Source organism: Phoca vitulina, unplaced genomic scaffold (genome assembly GCF_004348235.1).
Source record: "Phoca vitulina isolate PV1807 unplaced genomic scaffold, GSC_HSeal_1.0 scaffold23, whole genome shotgun sequence".
Taxonomy (NCBI): domain Eukaryota; kingdom Metazoa; phylum Chordata; class Mammalia; order Carnivora; family Phocidae; genus Phoca; species Phoca vitulina.
In genome coordinates this window covers 20,666,620-20,683,878 of record NW_022589726.1, presented here as the reverse complement: position 1 = coordinate 20,683,878, position 17,259 = coordinate 20,666,620, and the positions used below count along the sequence as shown (strand labels likewise).

At 42.4% G+C, this 17,259-nt stretch overlaps 1 protein-coding gene across 3 annotated transcripts in view; it reads right to left on the bottom strand.

The window, feature by feature from the left end:
• Positions 1–4,986: 4,986 nt before the first annotated feature.
• CERS5 (ceramide synthase 5) overlaps positions 4,987–17,259 on the bottom strand; it is a 29,184-nt gene continuing 16,911 nt past the window's right edge. Inside the window, exons 2-11 of one of the 3 annotated variants that reach the window (XM_032420847.1) lie at positions 16,103–16,208; positions 15,397–15,527; positions 14,476–14,533; positions 12,078–12,128; positions 11,273–11,365; positions 9,609–9,737; positions 9,357–9,463; positions 8,421–8,577; positions 7,321–7,429; positions 4,987–5,914 (exon numbers count right to left, since the gene is read on the bottom strand). In XM_032420847.1, the coding sequence (XP_032276738.1) occupies positions 5,907–5,914; positions 7,321–7,429; positions 8,421–8,577; positions 9,357–9,463; positions 9,609–9,737; positions 11,273–11,365; positions 12,078–12,128; positions 14,476–14,533; positions 15,397–15,527; positions 16,103–16,208 (949 nt within the window). In that variant the 3' untranslated portion in view covers positions 4,987–5,906. Of the gene's footprint in view, positions 5,915–7,320; positions 7,430–8,420; positions 8,578–9,356; positions 9,464–9,608; positions 9,738–11,272; positions 11,366–12,077; positions 12,129–14,475; positions 14,534–15,392; positions 15,528–16,102; positions 16,209–17,259 lie in introns of all 3 variants that reach the window. The other 2 variants (XM_032420846.1, XM_032420848.1) reach the window with 2 other exon arrangements.

The window sequence follows — 17,259 nt, the reverse complement described above, 5'->3', positions numbered from 1 at the left end:
AATTTATTCCATTCCTCTAGAGAAAGATCATTGAGTCATCTCCACTTCTTCCCTCTTATAAATAGCAATCCGATGAGTATCCTTGTATGTTTTCTTGGGCCCATCTACTAGTTTTTCAAAGAGTAATTATTACTGATATTACTAATATTTAGCTTTACTAGTTTTTGTTAAGTTTTTCAAAGTGATGTGAAGTGGTTTCTGTTAGTTTTAATTTACATATTATTTATTTCCAGTAAGGTAGAGCACCTTTTTATTTCAATTTTTTTTTTTTTTTAGATTTTATTTATTTATTTGAGAGAGAGAGAGACAGAGATAGTGAGAGAGAGCACAAGTGGGGAGGAGATGGAGAAGCAGGCTCCCCCCAGAGCAGGGACCCCATGCGGAACTCCATCCCAGGACCCCGGGATCATGACCTGAGCTGAAGGCAGACGCTTAACGACTGAGCCACCCAGGCGCCCCTATAACAAATCTTTTAAATTTATATATTATATCCTACTGGTTCAGACAAGTACATCCGTATTGACAAAAAACAAAAAAACAAAAAAACACAAACCAAAAAAACCTTAGTTTTTAATTGCTCATCCAACTGCATGAGTAAATCAATTTATTCCATTCCTCTAGAGAAAGATCATTGAGTCATCTCCACTTTTTCCCTCTTATAAATAGCAATCCTATGAGTATCCTTGTATGTTTTCTTGGGCCCATCTACTAGTTTTTCCAAGACTAATTATTACTAATATTACTAATATTTAGCTTTACTAGTTTTTGTTAAGTTTTTCAAAGTGATGAAGTGGTTTCTGTTAGTTTTAATTTACATATTATTTATTTCCAGTAAGGTAGAGCACCTTTTTATTTTTTTATTTACATTTTTTTTTTAGATTTTATTTATTTATTTGAGAGAGAGAGAGACAGAGATAGAGAGAGCACAAGTGGGGAGGAGATGGAGAAGCAGGCTCCCCCCAGAGCAGGGAGCCCCATGCGGGACTCCATCCCAGGACCCCAGGATCATGACCTGAGCTGAAGGCAGACGCTTAACCGACTGAGCCACCCAGGCGCCCTAGAGCACCTTTTTAATTAATTAATTAATTAAATTAATTTTTTAAAAGATTTTATTTATTTCAGAGAGAGAACGCAAGCATGGGGGGAGGGGCAGAGGGAGAAGCAGACTCCCCGCTGAGCAGGGAGCCTGACTGGGGGCTCGATCCCAGGACCCCGGGATCATGACCTGAGCTGAAGGCAGACGCTTAACCGACTGAGCCACGCAGGCGCCCTTTAATTGATTTATTAACCATTAGCATATTCTTCCTCTAGAAATGGCCTATTCATATCCTTTACTCCCTCCCCTGCCTTTGTCTTGTTATTGGGTTGTCTTTGTTGTTTCTTTAGTTATGTATATTCTGGATACTAGTATTTTGTTAGTTATAGGTCTTGCAGGTTTGACTGAAATAGTCTTTCAGAGCTTTTTTATTTGGGAGTTGGTGGTAGCAGTGTAAGAATCCCACGTCGTCTGTATCATCATGCACCTGTCTCTCCAGAGCGGTGCCATGGGTAACTGATCTGAGACCATTTTCATGCAAGTTCTTACCTGGGGATGGGGTGGGGATGGGGTGGGGGTGGGGGGTCATGATGTTTCCTAGACCACACAGGAAGCGTGTATTTAAGTTCTCAAATTCCCATGGAGTGTGGGCCCAGAGTTTGAGGAAATTCTTGAGTCTCCTGACCCCACAAGCCCAAGCAAACTTCCTTGCTTCCTTCTTTTGCCAACCGGATGAATTTTTCAGTTTCCCCCCTTTCACTAAGGCTGTTGCTATCTCAGGGTCCCAGCTTTAACTGGAGGTCTCATTTCCAGCTTCCTGCATGGTCTTGTCTCTTGTCAGCATTAAAACCCAAGTCCTTCAGTCATGTTCCCTCATCGCTCTAGTAATTGCATCGGCTGTTTTACCTTCTGCATTAGTTTTCAGTTCCTTTCATTGTGTCTTTGGTGTCCAAACAAACTTACAAACAAAACAAAACAAAACAAAACAAAACAACCTTTTTCTACCATTTCTAGATGTTTGTCTCAGGTTATTTTAGCCTGCATTATGCCGGAGCTAGTATCTTTCATATACTTTGACATCTCTTCTAAACATACCTTTCCATTCCTGTTTTCCTGGCAAAACTCTACTCATCTTTAATGGCCAAGCTCCACTTTCAAGTTTTCTCCCACCTTGCAAAGAATAATTTAGAAAGTTCTTTTTTGCACTGTAGTATTTTCCCCCCTTACTGGGGGTATATGAGCTCTTTGAGAGTAGAAACCAGATCTTGTTCATCTTTGTGTCCCCACCTTCTGCCACAGTGCCTATCATAAAGTAGGCACTTAACAAATCTTTTATTGAACTGAAAATGTTTCCCTGCATGAATACTGGATATAAAGTCTGAAGAATTTGGTTTACAATCAGCATACTGAATCACCTACTAACTAAACTCGTGATTATTTTAGGATTGCGATAATGTGAAACCTCATGATACATGATGGGCAATCTAAGATGTTTGTGGTTTTTTGTTTTGTTTTTTAAAGTAATCTCTACACCCAATGTGGGGCTTGAACTCATGACCCTGAGATCAAGAGTTGCATGTTCTACCGACGGAGCCAGCCAGGTGCCCTGGGGTGTGTGTGTGTGTGTGTGTGTGTGTAAGATTTTATTTATTTACTTGAGAGAGAGAGCACAAGCAGGGGGAGGGGAGGGGCAGAGGGAGAGGGGAAGCAGACCCCCCATTGAGCAGGGAGCCCAATGCAGGGCTCAATCCCAGGACCCTGAGATCATAACCCCAGCCAAAGGCAGATGCTTAACTGAGCCACTCCAAGTGCCCCTATGTTTGTGTTTTTCAAGCAGTTTCTAAGACTCAGTTTCCTCAATGTGGCAGTTAGAACTTTTCAAAGATGAATGTAACTATGTCCCATTGCACATACTCTTCTGCGGTGAGCCTTGCTACTCTTCATCGAGGTAGTATAGTCTCTCACCACCCTCTTGAATCTAGGTGGTCCCTGTGACTTACTTTGATCAGTAGAACACAGGTGAAGTGATGTATGTCAGCTCTACATGACATTCTTCTTTTTTTTTTTTTTAAGGACAGGGCTTGAACTCATGACACTGAGATCAAGACCTGAGCTGAGATCAAAAGTCGAGTGCTTGGGGCACCTGGATGGTGCAGTCGGTTGAACATCTGACTCTTGGTTTCGGCTTGGGTCGTGATCTTGGGGTAGTGGGATTGAGCCCCATGCTGAGCATGGAGCCTGCTTGAGATTCTCTCTCACCCCCTCCAAAAAAAAAAAAACGACACTGGGTTTGATTCTTTATTAGCTGTTTGACCTTAGGCAAGTTAACTTCTTTTTGCTTCATTTTTATCATATGTGAAGTGCTTACTATAGTGCCTGGCATGTAATGAAGAGCTAGGTGTTATCTATTATTATTTTTACTATTATACCATTCAGTTGCATCTTCTGTCAGATTAACTGGGACAACTAGCCCTAGATTTACAGAGTAGTTGTTCAGATTTCAAAAGGCTTAAAACCGTATCTTTTAAAAGTATTTCATTCAGGGGCACCTGGGTGGCTCAGTTGGTTAAGCAACTGCCTTCGGCTCAGGTCATGATCCTGGAGTCCCAGGATCGAGTCCCGCATCGGACTCCCTGCTCAGCTGGGAGTCTGCTTCTCCCTCTGACCCTCCCCCGTCTCATGCTCTCTCTCTATCTCATTCTCTCTCTCAAATAAATAAATAAAATCTTAAAAAAAAAAAAAGGTATTTCATTCATATTTCACAATTACTAGTCTTTTCAACAATATGGCAAGTTGAGGAACTAAATGTAAGACTTCAGGCTAGTTCTGACCAAATAACTATGTAAGATTTTCCAGAAATAATTTTCACATGCCCCAAGGTAAGTCTTTTTTTTTTTTTTAAAGATTTTATTTATTTATTTGACAGAGAGAGACAGAGAGGGAACACAAGCAGGCAGAGTGGAAGAGGGAGAAGCAGGCTCCCCGCTGAGCAGAGAGCCCGATGCGGGGCTCAATCCCAGGACCCTGGGATCATGACCTGAGCCGAAGGCAGACGCTTAACGACTGAGCCACCCAGGCGCCCCCCAAGGTAAGTCTTTTTAAAAGCCAGCCACTCAGGGATGCCGGGGTGGCTCAGCCGGTTAAGCATCTGACTCTTGATTTCTGCTCAGGTCATTAACTTAGGGTTGTGGGATCGAGCCCTACATTGGGTCCATCCAGGGGTGGAGCCTGCTTGAGATTCTCTTTCTCTCCCTCTGCTCCTAACCCTACTTGTGCATGCTCTCTCTTAAAAAAAAAAAAAAAGGCCAGCTGCTCAGTAAGGTAATTTTAGCAGGGTCTATATCTCAATAAGGTCAATGAACGCCAAGTGAGTACCTGATTCTTAGAACAGTAACCTTTTTCTTCAATTTTCATCCATCTCCCTGACAATGAAGCATTTCATAAGCCTTAATGTACACAAGAACATCTGGAAATATTTTGATAATCTGAATATTCACTAAATGGAAAACTATCCTGAGATGAATACTACCATTGGTAATTTTGCCAAGACCTAAACTACAGAAAAGTCTAGATTAGGAAGACTGTTTTTCCATGGCTAAAAGAAAACAGAACTGAAAGAGAAAACATCTCAGACTCATTTATCACAATCTTTTAAGTGTTAGCTGGTAGTCTCTGTGTGGGAAATACAGGTATCTCACTAAAAGTGTCTTCAACCAAATCCTTTGTTGGTTTAGTGATATCCGTACTTTTATCTGCCCAGTATTTTTTGTGACCACTATGCATGTTTGTTTTCTTAACACATAAAGCCATAGAGTGTAGGCACTCTCTTCCCAGCATGCACAGAAAGGAAAAATTGGGTGTCCAAGAACCTTTAGAATCAGACCTGAAAATTTTCTTACTTAGCTTATGGATTCAGGGAATTGGGGATAGAGTCACTAAAGAGGCTGAGATGGCAGAGAAGGGTGGAAGCACTTTTAATCACAGAAGAGTAAACAATAGTATAAACCGTCAACGGTTCACCCAGTGGCTGTTGTCCTCCTCTGGCCCTCAGCGCACCCTCTGCCACCCCCCCCCCCAACTCCCTGCGTACCATTTAGTAAAGAGCAGGGAATCAGCAGCTGTCCCTGTAATCACCAGGTGGCAGGAAGGGAATCTAGCTAGGGGCCACAGAAATCTTAGTCATCCCATCCATGGTTGTCTGTTTCTGTACAACTTCATGTGAAATATTCCAGCTCCGAGGAGGAACAGTGCAGAAACCTGGAGCTGAACTTTACTGTTCTGTTCGGATGGCCTGAGCTTTGGGAGCCATGGACCACGAGGGAGGGGACAGTCCAGAGCCAGCATTATTCAAGGCGCAGCCAAATCTGGGGTTGAGGTGGGTTCAAAAGGGACACAAGGCCTAGGGGCCCCAGTCTAGAATTGTGCCCCAACTCAGGAAACGAAACCCATGCACATGCACAAACGCATATGCACACGCGCGCGCGCACACACACACACACACACACACACACACACAGAAGCAAATAACATTACTGAAAGAACCTGGAGGCTATTAAATACAAAATGGCAGAGTTTTTTTTAAAAAAGTGAAAATATTTGCTTCTTTGATTCTCCTCAGTGCCCTGCAGACCCCCTAGTCACAAGCGTGTGGATGCGGGGAGGCCCAAGAGGAGGAGGCTGCCGGTGGCCCTATGAGTCCATGCGTGCCGTGGCCCCGCACCGACCGCCTCACTCCTCAGCCCAGTAGCTGCTCCCCGGGTGACCGTTCACCCGGTTGGCGCCATTGCTGGAGCCGCTGCCGCAGGCGCTCTTGGGGTTGGTGGTGACGTCTTCCTCCTCTGAGCTGCTTTCCACGTCACTGCGGTCATCCTTAGACACCTGGGTGGGATGGGGCCAAAGGTGGGACAGGTGAGGAAAGAACTTGTCTGCTACTGTAAGACAGACTTGAGCCCACAGAGCCCGCGTCTGGACACTGCTCCCATGTGGCCTACTTTCTGGCGGCACCTGACTCAAAATACTATCTGGGCCATGGCTACGGCTGGGATTATCCTTTGCCTCTTTCTCGATGTCTCTCGCATCCTCTTTGTTCCCTACGGAACAAGAAGCTGTGCTGGTAAGGGTGTGTCTCTCAGGACCGGCCTGAGAGAGCTGAAGTCATTCACTGAGTCCGGGTGTAGGCCTGAGGGAAACTCCAGGCGCTCTCTCTCCTCTCCCACCTCAAACACTAGAAAAGACCAGTACAAACAACACAGGTGGCTGTCATCATTGCTTCTATGTTCTGGTGGTGGCGGCCACTGGAGTTACTCATATTGGTCATCCTGACTTTTGTTTCTCCCCAGAGCTGATCCAGAACTAGGCCTTTTTCAGTCATTCTGCTCTTCCTGGACTCAGTCCTATGACACCAAAGTATTTCCAGTTCTCTACCATGGACCATAAAAAGTAAAGAAGAGAAACCCAGTGAGACCTGCCAGACTTCTGACCTCCAGAACTGAAGGATAATCGATGTGGGGTTTTTTAATTTTTGTTTTGTTAAGTAAGCTCTGCACCCAGTGTGGGGCTTGAATTCACGACTCTGAGATTAAGAGTTGCCTGCTCTACGGACTGAGCCAGTCAGGTGCCCCTCAATGTGTTTTGTTAGAAAAAGAAAAAGTAGGGGTGCCTGGGTGGCTCAGTCGTTAAGCGTCTGCCTTCGGCTCAGGTCATGATCCCAGGGTCCTGGGATCGAGCCCCACATTGGGCTCCCTGCTCGGTGGGAAGCCTGCTTCTCACTCTCCTGCTCCCCCTGCTTGTGTTCCCTCTCTTGCTGTCTCGCTGTGTCTCTCTCTGTCAAATAAATAAATAAAATCTTTCAAAAAAAAAAAGAAAGAAAAGAAAAAGTAAAGGAGAGAGGGGGGTGAGAAAGGAACAGAACTACAAAGGCTGTTGCCAAGGCGTGGGGCACTTGCTTTGGTTAGCTCTAAGACTGGTTTATTGCAGCTGCTGACCTCTGAACCCAAGCAAGTGATTACCTGACCTTTAGGAAGTTTCTACCACAGGGCAGAGTCTATCTAGATTTGAGGTAAAAGGAGGCTCAAAAAGGGGAAAATATAAAGAGTAGACTCAACTCTTGCCTCCATTTACGAACAAGAATCTGGCAACTTGAGCTCCAGTCAACAGTGGCCCCACAGGGTCAGGAGAGAGGCATGCTGGGAGACAACACGGGGACAGGAAGGAAAGCAGGAAGGAAGAGAGACACATTCAGACAGACGTGCTTTACTGAACGCTAGAAGCACAGATACACTTACATGCAAGAGATGAAACTGTCCAACTCCCACCAGGCATAGAAAAAAGGAAGGAGGTGAGAAAAGAGTGGAGGGTACAGAATCTGGGTCTAATCCTTCCTGGATAGGTCACCTGGTCAGGAAAGAAAAGCAGGGGAGAAGAGAGATGTCCAGTAGCCCAGAAGCTACAGCAGGATGCACAGGCACGCTGAGCAAGTTCTAAAACCAGTTGCAGCCATAAGGAACAGGGACACAACAGATCATATATGCCTGGGTTGCATTCCATTCCTCTCTCCTAGACTCAGTGTCTCCTCTGGCAGAGAGCCCCACCCCCCCACCCCCACCCGCCAGCGCTCTGTATTGCTGAAGGCTGAATCCCTAGCCCACGGGCAAATCCCCACCTGACTGATTCAGAACTTGCACACTTCAGCTATGAGTTTGATCATTAAATGACCCCTTTCTTTGTATTTTTGGGCTCTCAGCGTAAGGTGGGTATTTGAAACCCTAAATACCTATCTCATTTAGGATCACCACCTCATTCAACAGTGGGATGAGGCCAGTACTTAGCCCCATATCTTGAACATCACAGTGTGATCATCTTGGGGTGGCTTGCGAACTACCATGCCATTCTTAGGCAATCAAACACGGCTGCTTTTATACAGTTCATAGTTTAGAGTTTTTCTGTGCTAAAAAACAAAAATATGAAATGCACTGAAGTAGGTAGGTAAGGGGTAGGAAATGGGTGAGGTCATCTCGAAATGTAATACTGTTCATTATTTAACATAGTCATTCCTAAGGGACACGAGGAAGGCAGATCCTTCCTCCTGCATCTATGTCTTTCTTTCTTTTTTTTTTTTTTTAGTAATCTCTACACCCAACGTGGGGCCCCAACTCACAACCCAGAGATCAAGAGTCACATGCTCTACTGACTAAGCCAGCAAGGTACCCCTCTAAGTCATGTCTTAACAGGCTCAACACTTAGAGAAAAGGTGAAAACTCTGGAGTCCTAAGCTTTCAGCTGGGTGTGCTTGAGTAGCTGTGGCTCACTAAGCTAGAGAAGGTCTACTGAGTACTATCTATCTTGCTACCCAGCCCCAAAGAAAGAAGCCATCTTTCCTCCTCACCTTTCCTCGGATCAAAGCTTTGAAAGCAATTCGCACAATTAGGTAGGACCAGATGACATGTAGAACCTGCAGGATCAGGAGAAGGCCGTTGAAGAGCCACCAGGAGGGATAAGGCCCGATCATCTCCCAACTCTCAAAGAAGGTCGTGTTCAGAATCCTAGAAGAAGAGGCCAGTGGTGAGATTCTAGAGTCAAAGCTAGGTAGATATGAATAAAGCTCAGTTCCCTAGGAAGCAGAACCCAGTATGTTCTCTCTATACATTCTAACAGTTGAAATGCCAGGGATATTCATCCACAGTGAGAAAAGATAAAGAAAGGGGGCCTATGAAGTTTTCTATCTTAAAAGGCAGGGAAAGATATGTAAATCTCAGAAACTGATGGATTAAGTCCTACCATTAATCGTTTCAAATATGAAGAGTTTCACAAAACCGGGGCAGCAATTTTAATCATAATCCTAGTCATTACTCAGATTCTTAGGCACAGATAGGACAGTTGGTAGTTGATTCCCTCAGACTAAGGAGAATCTCCAACCTACAGTCATTGTCTTTGTACAGAAAGCAGTGAGTGTAGAAGTGTGAGTGGTGTGTGTGTTGGTTATGGTGGGGGAGGGTATAAGAGCAGGAAAATAAGAAGAGCCTGAGAGTTTTGCAATCAATGCAAAAGAAGGCAAAGGAATTACTTAGGCATCAAAGGAGGGCTTGTTCCTCAGAGGGGAGTCTGGAAAGCCACAGGCAAGTGAGTTGGATGTTCTCAGTCTGGATCACATCTTCCTAAAAATACTGTGCAAGGGAAGTAAGGTCCCGTGAGAGTCCATAAGGGGTCAGGTTAGGCCCAGGATAAGGCAGGGCAATAGGGTTTTTTGGTGGCCTGTTCCCTAAATTGGCAAAAGGTATCATTAGATACATACTGACCACTGCTCCATGGCCCTAACACTTACCAGAATGGGTAGATTCCTAGACGAGTAACCACAAAAACTGCACTGAAGATCACAAAAAGGGTGTCACAGAGACGCTGGTATTTGGCATAATTGGCCAGTTTGGCTGCCTGGAGAAAGGAAGAGAAGAACTGAATTGGGGGGTGGGGGAAGAAAAAGAACTGAGTTGGGGATAAAGCCATTCTCAGATAGGAAGAAAAGGAGAGAAAGAGGAATAATGAGGAAAGAGAGGATGGAGGGGGCGGCGGTCCTTACCTCCAGCAAGAAGTCTGAGGCATCATGTAAACACATGACCAGAGTTCCCACCCGAACCATGTTGTTGATGTAGGAGAAGGTGATGAGCCCAATGGTGGCCAAGTGATGCACAAACATGATCAGGAAGTCCTAGGATGGAACAGAAATAGAAGAGGCGGGTAAAGGCAAGGACATAGAGGTTCTATTTTGTTTTAAACTCTCCCTTATGGAGCACCCTAGCATTCGACCCAAAACTCTACACCAGTAACTGACCCATAATCTATGTTAATATAGCTCAAAGCACAGAAAATAACAATTTTGTTTGGACGCTGCAGAATATGTAGACCATGTATGCTGACCTGACACTTGGAAATAATTTCCCAGGTGGTAATCACACCAAAAGCGGTACCTTTGAGATTCTAAGACAGTTCTGATGAAGGAAATTTCAACCAAACGGACCTAAGAGGAGAGGTTTGTGGAGGGGTGAAGCTAAACTCTTCTAAAAAGTTTCAGAGAAATGCTAAATAATATATCTTAACTGTAAGCACCTTCTGCTTTCAGATTTAAAGCTCTATTTTCCTCTTGGGTTCAAATGCCAAGGTTAAACTCAGAGAAATCTTTAAATACCTATTATCAGACATGTCTAATAAATACTTCTCAGCCCACTGAGGGACAGAGGATGGGAGAAGGCAGGTGAATTTGGGTCAGAGAAACAAGGATGAGAAGTCTGTGCTCTCCACATAGATACAATGGTAGGTTGTAGTTCTTCAGCTGGGGATGGGTTCACAAGTACATGTTCTAGTATGTTTTAAAACCCACATATATATTACAAACCTTTTTATATGTGTTGTGTTTAAAAATAAATTTTTAATAAGGGGACCTGTGTCTCCTGACCATTGGAGAGTGAAAGGCATCTGAACTGAGGATTGGGCTTCTAGATTATACAACAACTAATAACCCAGATTAGTGTCAATTGATTCCCATAAATGCTAACCCTGATTTTCGTCACCAAAGATAATCATGAGTTAGTGACAGATTAAAGTTAGAGCTGCTGGAACCACATTGTTACAGATGCATACCAATAAAAAGTGAAGATTCTGCCCTTTCTGTCTGCTTATAAAAAACTTAAGTCATTTCCAACTTTGTCACTATGTGGGCGAGTCAACTCTCACTTCTCTGAATCTTTGTTTCCTAAACAATAGCAAGAAAACAGTAAAATAAGTCATCTAAAACCCTTTCCAGTTGACATTCTTTGAGTAGGTGGAGTTACCAAGAATGGAGAACAGAGCGAGAACAAGGATCTCCAATGCAAAACAAAAGCCAGATCTTGCTTTTTTGAAAGCAGTCCTTTTCCTAGATGAGGCCTTGCTATCCCTAAGTTCTGACTAATTTCCAGAGCTTTATATATGTAAGAGCCTTAGAGAAAACTAAGGAAAAGTGTATGCTTTTTGGCTGGTTAACCGTTCTTATCCTGGGCTGCCCTGAATGCCTCAAATATACTTAATTCATCATTAGTCAAGTCTCATTTCTGAGAACATTACCAAGAGCTAACAGTCTCATCCAACCTACTTTCTCCTTCTTTTGTGGTCCCAAGCAGGGCAGAGAACCCACAATAGCAGTAATGGTGGCTGCTAGAAAGGAGGAGGGTGCAATCAATTAGAGCTGAGGGGAGCCAGTGTCCTTACCTTTCGTTTAATGTCTGTAAACTGAGAAAACATAAGAGACCAATAGAAGGCCAATTCCATGATATAATAGTAATAAAGCCCACTTGTGAGAGGCTGGAAGAGAGGAAAGGAGTAGTTGGAATACCAGCTAGTCAAAAATTCATTCCATCTCTGCAACTTTCTCTGTCTCAGAGGACCAATACCCCAAATTATTAGACATCCTTTCTCCCCATCATCTTCCAAGATCTGTAATAGCTAACAGACTGTGGATTGGTGTGGAGAATTAAGCCTCTTCCCTCTGCCCCTCCACATACACATTTTCAGCTGGTACCTTTAGAGGTCAGATAACGTTATCACATACGATAGCACAATCAAATCAGTGTGTCTAGAATTCTGGACAATTAGTGCTTTTCAGGGGATTTAAGACACTCAGGTCTTCTCTTCTTCTACCCTGTTAGCAGCCCCCTGATATTTTTCTAGTATAGATTAGAACTAAGATGCTTTTAAGGGACTCCAAGTTACCCTTGATTCAAAAAGGACACCTGAACACCTGAACCAGAAAGAGTCTCATTAAGTACCAGGAAGCTGCTTTTCTTTCCACCCAATTAGGGTGAATATAATAGGGAATCTGGAACAAAAAAGATGGCTGGATTTCACTGTTACAGGGGCCCCAGAAATAGATACCCTGAATATTTGACTCAAAGAGACTCAGCCCCTAATCCCTCAAGAATACCAAGAAAACGTGCCATCTGCCCTAAGACTGCCCTGCCTACCGTACCTTCCACACATACATAAGGCCCCTGTCTTGAAAGGGCTCCGATCGTACCTGATATGGATAGCTACGCCAGCACTGTCGGATGTCCCAGAACCACGGTGACTAAGAGAAAACAGATAATCCAGGTCAGCCTTTAGGATTCAACCCTGGCTCACCTATAAATCCCTTTCTCTATGCTAGGAGCACAAGAGAGATGGGGAAGAAAAGGGAATCCTTCACCCTTCTTGACGGAATTTATGGGTCCTTAAAGGGTCAATAAATGGCTAGGTTTTTCTTCTAGAGCAAGAAAGTGTTATTACAAATAGAAAAACCATACTTTGAGGTAAATAAGAGCAGGGAGAGCTCTAGGATAGTTTTTGGAAACATCAACATCTAGGATATAGGAAATAGGGACGTGGGAAGACAATGATTCCACTGACAACAGAGAGAGAGAGATCTCCATGCCAAAGATTCAAAAGTCAAAAATAATTATCTCTAATGGAGTTTCAATTAAGTCCTTTAAGGAATTTGTCTATTTCATCTAAGTTGTTGAATCTACTACTATTAAATTATTCATAATATTGTCATTATCCTTTCAACATCAACAGGATCTATAATAAGAGTCCCTTTTTCTCCTTGACATCGATCATTTGTTTTCTCTTTTTTTTTTCTAGGGGTTTAACAGTTTTAATTAAACCTTAAAAAGAGCCAGCTTTTGGCTTTATCAATTTTCTCCATTGTTTGTCTAATGCCTATTTCATTCTTTTTTTTATTAATTTATTTTCTAAAAATTTAAATTCAATTAACTAACATATAATGTATTATTTGTTACAGGGGTACAGGTCTATGATATTTCATTAACTTTTTACTTTTTTTTGGTTATTTCTTTCCTTTAACTTACTTTGGGGTTACTTTGCTCTTCTTGCTCCGGATCTTAAAAACTTATTATCATTGATTTTAAAGCTTTCTTCTTTTCTTTTTTTCTTTTTTTTTTTTTAAAGATTTTATTTATTTATTTGAGAGAGAGAGAATGAGAGACAGAGAGCATGAGAGGGAGGAGGGTCAGAGGGAGAAGCAGACTCCCTGCCGAGCAGGGAGCCCGATGCGGGACTCGATCCTGGGACTCCAGGATCATGACCTGAGCCGAAGGCAGTCGCTTAACCAACTGAGCCACCCAGGCGCCCTAAAGCTTTCTTCTTTTCTAATATAAACATTTAAAGCTATAAATTTCCCTCTAAGCAGGCTTTAGCTGCATCCCACAAGTTTTGGTGTGTTGGGTTTTCAGCATCATTCAATTAAATATTTTCTAATTACCCCTGTGATTTCTTGTTTGATCCATGGGTCATTTAGAAGAGTTTAACTTGCAAATGTTTTCTAGATATCTCATTATTTTTAACTTAATTCCATTATGGGCAGAGAACATATCTTGTAAGAGTTCAAAATTTTAAAATTTACTGAGACTTGGGGTGCCTGGGTGGCTCAGTCATTAAGCATCTGCCCTCAGCTCAGGTCATGATCTCAGGGTCCTGGGATCGAGCCCCACATCGGGCTCCCTGCTCGGCAGGAAGCCTGCTTCTCCCTCTCCCACTCCCCCTGCTTGTGTTCCCTCTCTTGCTGTGTCTCTCTCTGTCAAATAAATAAAATATTTTAAAAAAATTAAAAAATAAAATAAAATAAAATAAAATTTACTGAGACTTATTTTATGGCCTAGCATATGGTCTGTCTTAATTCATGTTCCATGTATACTTGAAGATTATATATATTCTTCAGCTGCTGGCATAGTGTTCTCTAATGTCAATTAGGTCAAATTGGTTAATTGTGTTGTACAAATCTACATCCTTAGTAATTTTTTGTCTGGTCATTTTAGTCAATTACTGAAAGAAGAGTATTAAAATCACCAACCATGGTATTTGTCTATTCCACTCCTTCAGTTCTGCCTCTTTTTACTTCATGTATTTTGACACTTTAATTATAACATTTAGAGGAAAATAGTATGGTACAGTGAAACAAACAAACAAACAACCAAAAAAACAACCAAAAAACCAACCACCATGGAATCAGGAATCAAAAAGCCTGAAATTCTTCGACTTTGATAATTAACTGAAAAGCAGGAATAATACCTGTTTTATCCACTTTTAAAGGGTTAAAGGGTTACAGAATTTTTGTCAAATGCTTTATAAACCATCACAGACTATGCTGATTTAATCAATACTATACCATTATACTATGCTATTACAATTATTACTATTATCTCCCCCAAATAAGGGGAGAAACAGTAAAGTTATGAAGTTACTGAAGTCAGACGCCAGACAGAAGACCATCTATTTAGCATATAAACCTGGGCTGTAGGCATTATAGAAAAAATAAAAGGGGAGGGGGAAAATAAAGAACTAATGGCATTTAACTTTTATCTCTAGAGATGTAGGCATGATTAGAATTCAAGAGAGGACCAGAGAGAGTTTAGACTTACCGACCACAGAAATTTAATTCCGTAGCAGAATATACATAAATAGAAAGTGAATCTCCACCTGGGTGGGCAAAGAATAGAGGTTAGATGAATATTCACTCAAAAGAAAGTCTTTGAGGCTGAGGAAGTTTAGACAGCAGACTTGGAGGTAAGATAATTATGGGTGAGAAATACGGTAAGTTCCCAGAGGGGCACCTGGCTGGCTCAGTCGGTAGAGCATGTGACTCTGGATCTCAGAATTCTAAGTTTGAGCACCACATTGGGCATAGAGTTTACTTAAAAAATAATAATAATAATAAATAAAATCTTTAAAAAAAAATGGAGGAGAAGTTCCCAGAATAGGGACAAATACTGTTACCTAAAAAGCCAAAATGATAAGAGACATCTTCCAGCTCTTTTTAAAAGATTTCCACAAGTGTATACTGGCTTTAATCAACTTTTTAATCAACTTTAATCAGCTTTTCTTCCATACACTCCCTAATGATAGTGCCTAATTTTTTTTCTTGCATGACAATGATAAATTGTGTTCTGTGTCCAGAGGATAATTAGTAAAAACCCAGTGAAATGAAGTATAGCATGTCCAGAAAAGGGATGTTTCCCACCAAAATGTCAATGTAGAGCAAGCTGGTACTATCTCTACCAAGGTGGACAGGGGTGTGCCTATTTACCTACATGAGTGCAGTTATAGGAACGTACTCCCAATCTATTTGGGAAAAGGGAACAACATGGAACTACAACATGTAGCTTAGTGGCAAGCACATTCAAGACACTAAGGGTGACCAGTCTTCCAGTTCTCTTCTTTCCTGCCTATAATAATTTGAGTTAGCCCTCTACATCCATTGAATATTGTCCTAACAAAAGAAAACCTCAGTCTGGTCACACCCTATCCTTCTTCTCACTCCCCACCTCCCTATGCACACCTACATGCTTTCACAGAACTTAGTGAGCGTTGGAGGCTTGTCCTGATTCCTCCGATGACGAAACCAGCATTGGATCTTTCGGACATCCCAGTCCAGTTGCTTTGACAGGCCCTCCAGCCTCTTCTCATCAGGATACTGTAGATGTATGAACAGAGTCAGAATATCCCTTTTTCTTCTACCCTCTCATTAAATCCCTTTGACTAGCTGAGTGACAAAGGAGGGGTAACAACAGCAGTTTAAGGGATGTTTATCTTTCTAGGTTTCATCCCAAAACTCATTTTTAGTAAGAAGTCCTATTTTACATTATCAAAAACCTTTACTTTTATATACCTCCTTTTTTGGTCGTCTCCCTCCAGCCCAAGCTGAGTCAAAAAAACTATTAAAAACCCAACTGCCAAGGCTATCGTACCCTCATTTTGATCATGTAACTAGATAATGAGAGAAGCTGGAGCAGGGATAAACAAAATCAAGATATGATGTGTGTTTGGGGAGGGCAGGGTTGTGGTAGCTACTAGGTCTAAAATTCAAATGTATGTAAACTTGATTGAAGGGATCCTGACCCAAAGGTATTTCCTTGAGGGATAAAGCTCTCCTTATAGTTATATGAACTACCCATTCTATCCCTACCCTTGGAGATACTTGCCTTCTATCCTCCCCTGCCCTGCGGAGCAACCCCTCACATGAATCTTCCTGTTTCTTTGCCCACTTACCTTGGTAATAGATACGAACACCTTTTCAAGGATGGCATTGGGTTGAGCCTGATAGGGACCACTGTCCTGGATGCCAACATGGAGTGCACAGGGTTTGGCAATAAACCTGTAATGAGAAAAATCCAAAGCCAATTCTAAATATGGTTTGCTAATAAGCACGAAGGAAAGATCCTGATTAGGGGACTGATGGGAGGCAAAAGGGAAAACACTTGGCTGGGAACTAGGACTTTTTTATTTAGTCCTGGATTCTGCCATTGACTCCTTGAGAAGTGACCTGTTTAAGAAATATTAGAGGGCGCCTCGGTGGCTCAGTTGGTTAAGCGACTGCCTTCGGCTCAGGTCATGATCCTGGAGTCCTGGGATAGAGTCCCGGATCGGGCTCCCTGCTCAGCGGGGAGTCTGCTTCTCCCTCTGACCCTCCTCCCTCTCATACTCTCTGTATCTCATTCACTCTCTCTCAAATAAATAAAATCTTTAAAAAAAAATTAGAACATAAGCTCTATTTCCATTTTTTCCTGGCTTCCCTAATCACATCTTGAGCTTTAGAGTCAGAAAGACCTAGGTCAAACCTATTTTATTTACCAGTCTAACACCTACTGCCCGTAGGAACGTGGGAAATTTACTTAACCTCTGTAAGTCTGTTTTTTCATCTATAAGATGAAGATAATATCACTATCCTTGCTACTCAATATAAGGGCCACAAACCAAAAGCATTATTGGTTTTTTCTGCAAGCCTTTTGGAAATGCAGAATCTCAAACCCCATCCCAGACCTGCAAAATCAAAATCTGCATTAACAGGATCTGCTGGTGATCTTCATATGCATATTAAAATGTTAGAAGCACTGGTCTACTTTATAAAAACTTTATACGTATTCAATGAGACAATGTATTATGAAGACCATGGCACAAACAAGATGCTTAATAAATGGTAGTTTTCCTTACAACAAAAGATCAAGAAGATCTTAATTGGAGGGCCCAGTAGAACTGAGACTGTGCTCTTCCTAAATACAAATATCCTAGGTCTTGGTCACCTTCCTACCTAATCAAAAGATTATGTAGGGGCGCCTGGGTGGGTCAGTCCGTTGAGAGGCTGCCTTCAGCTCAGGTCATGATCGCAGGGTCCTGGGATCGAGCCCCACATTGGGCTCCCTGCTCCG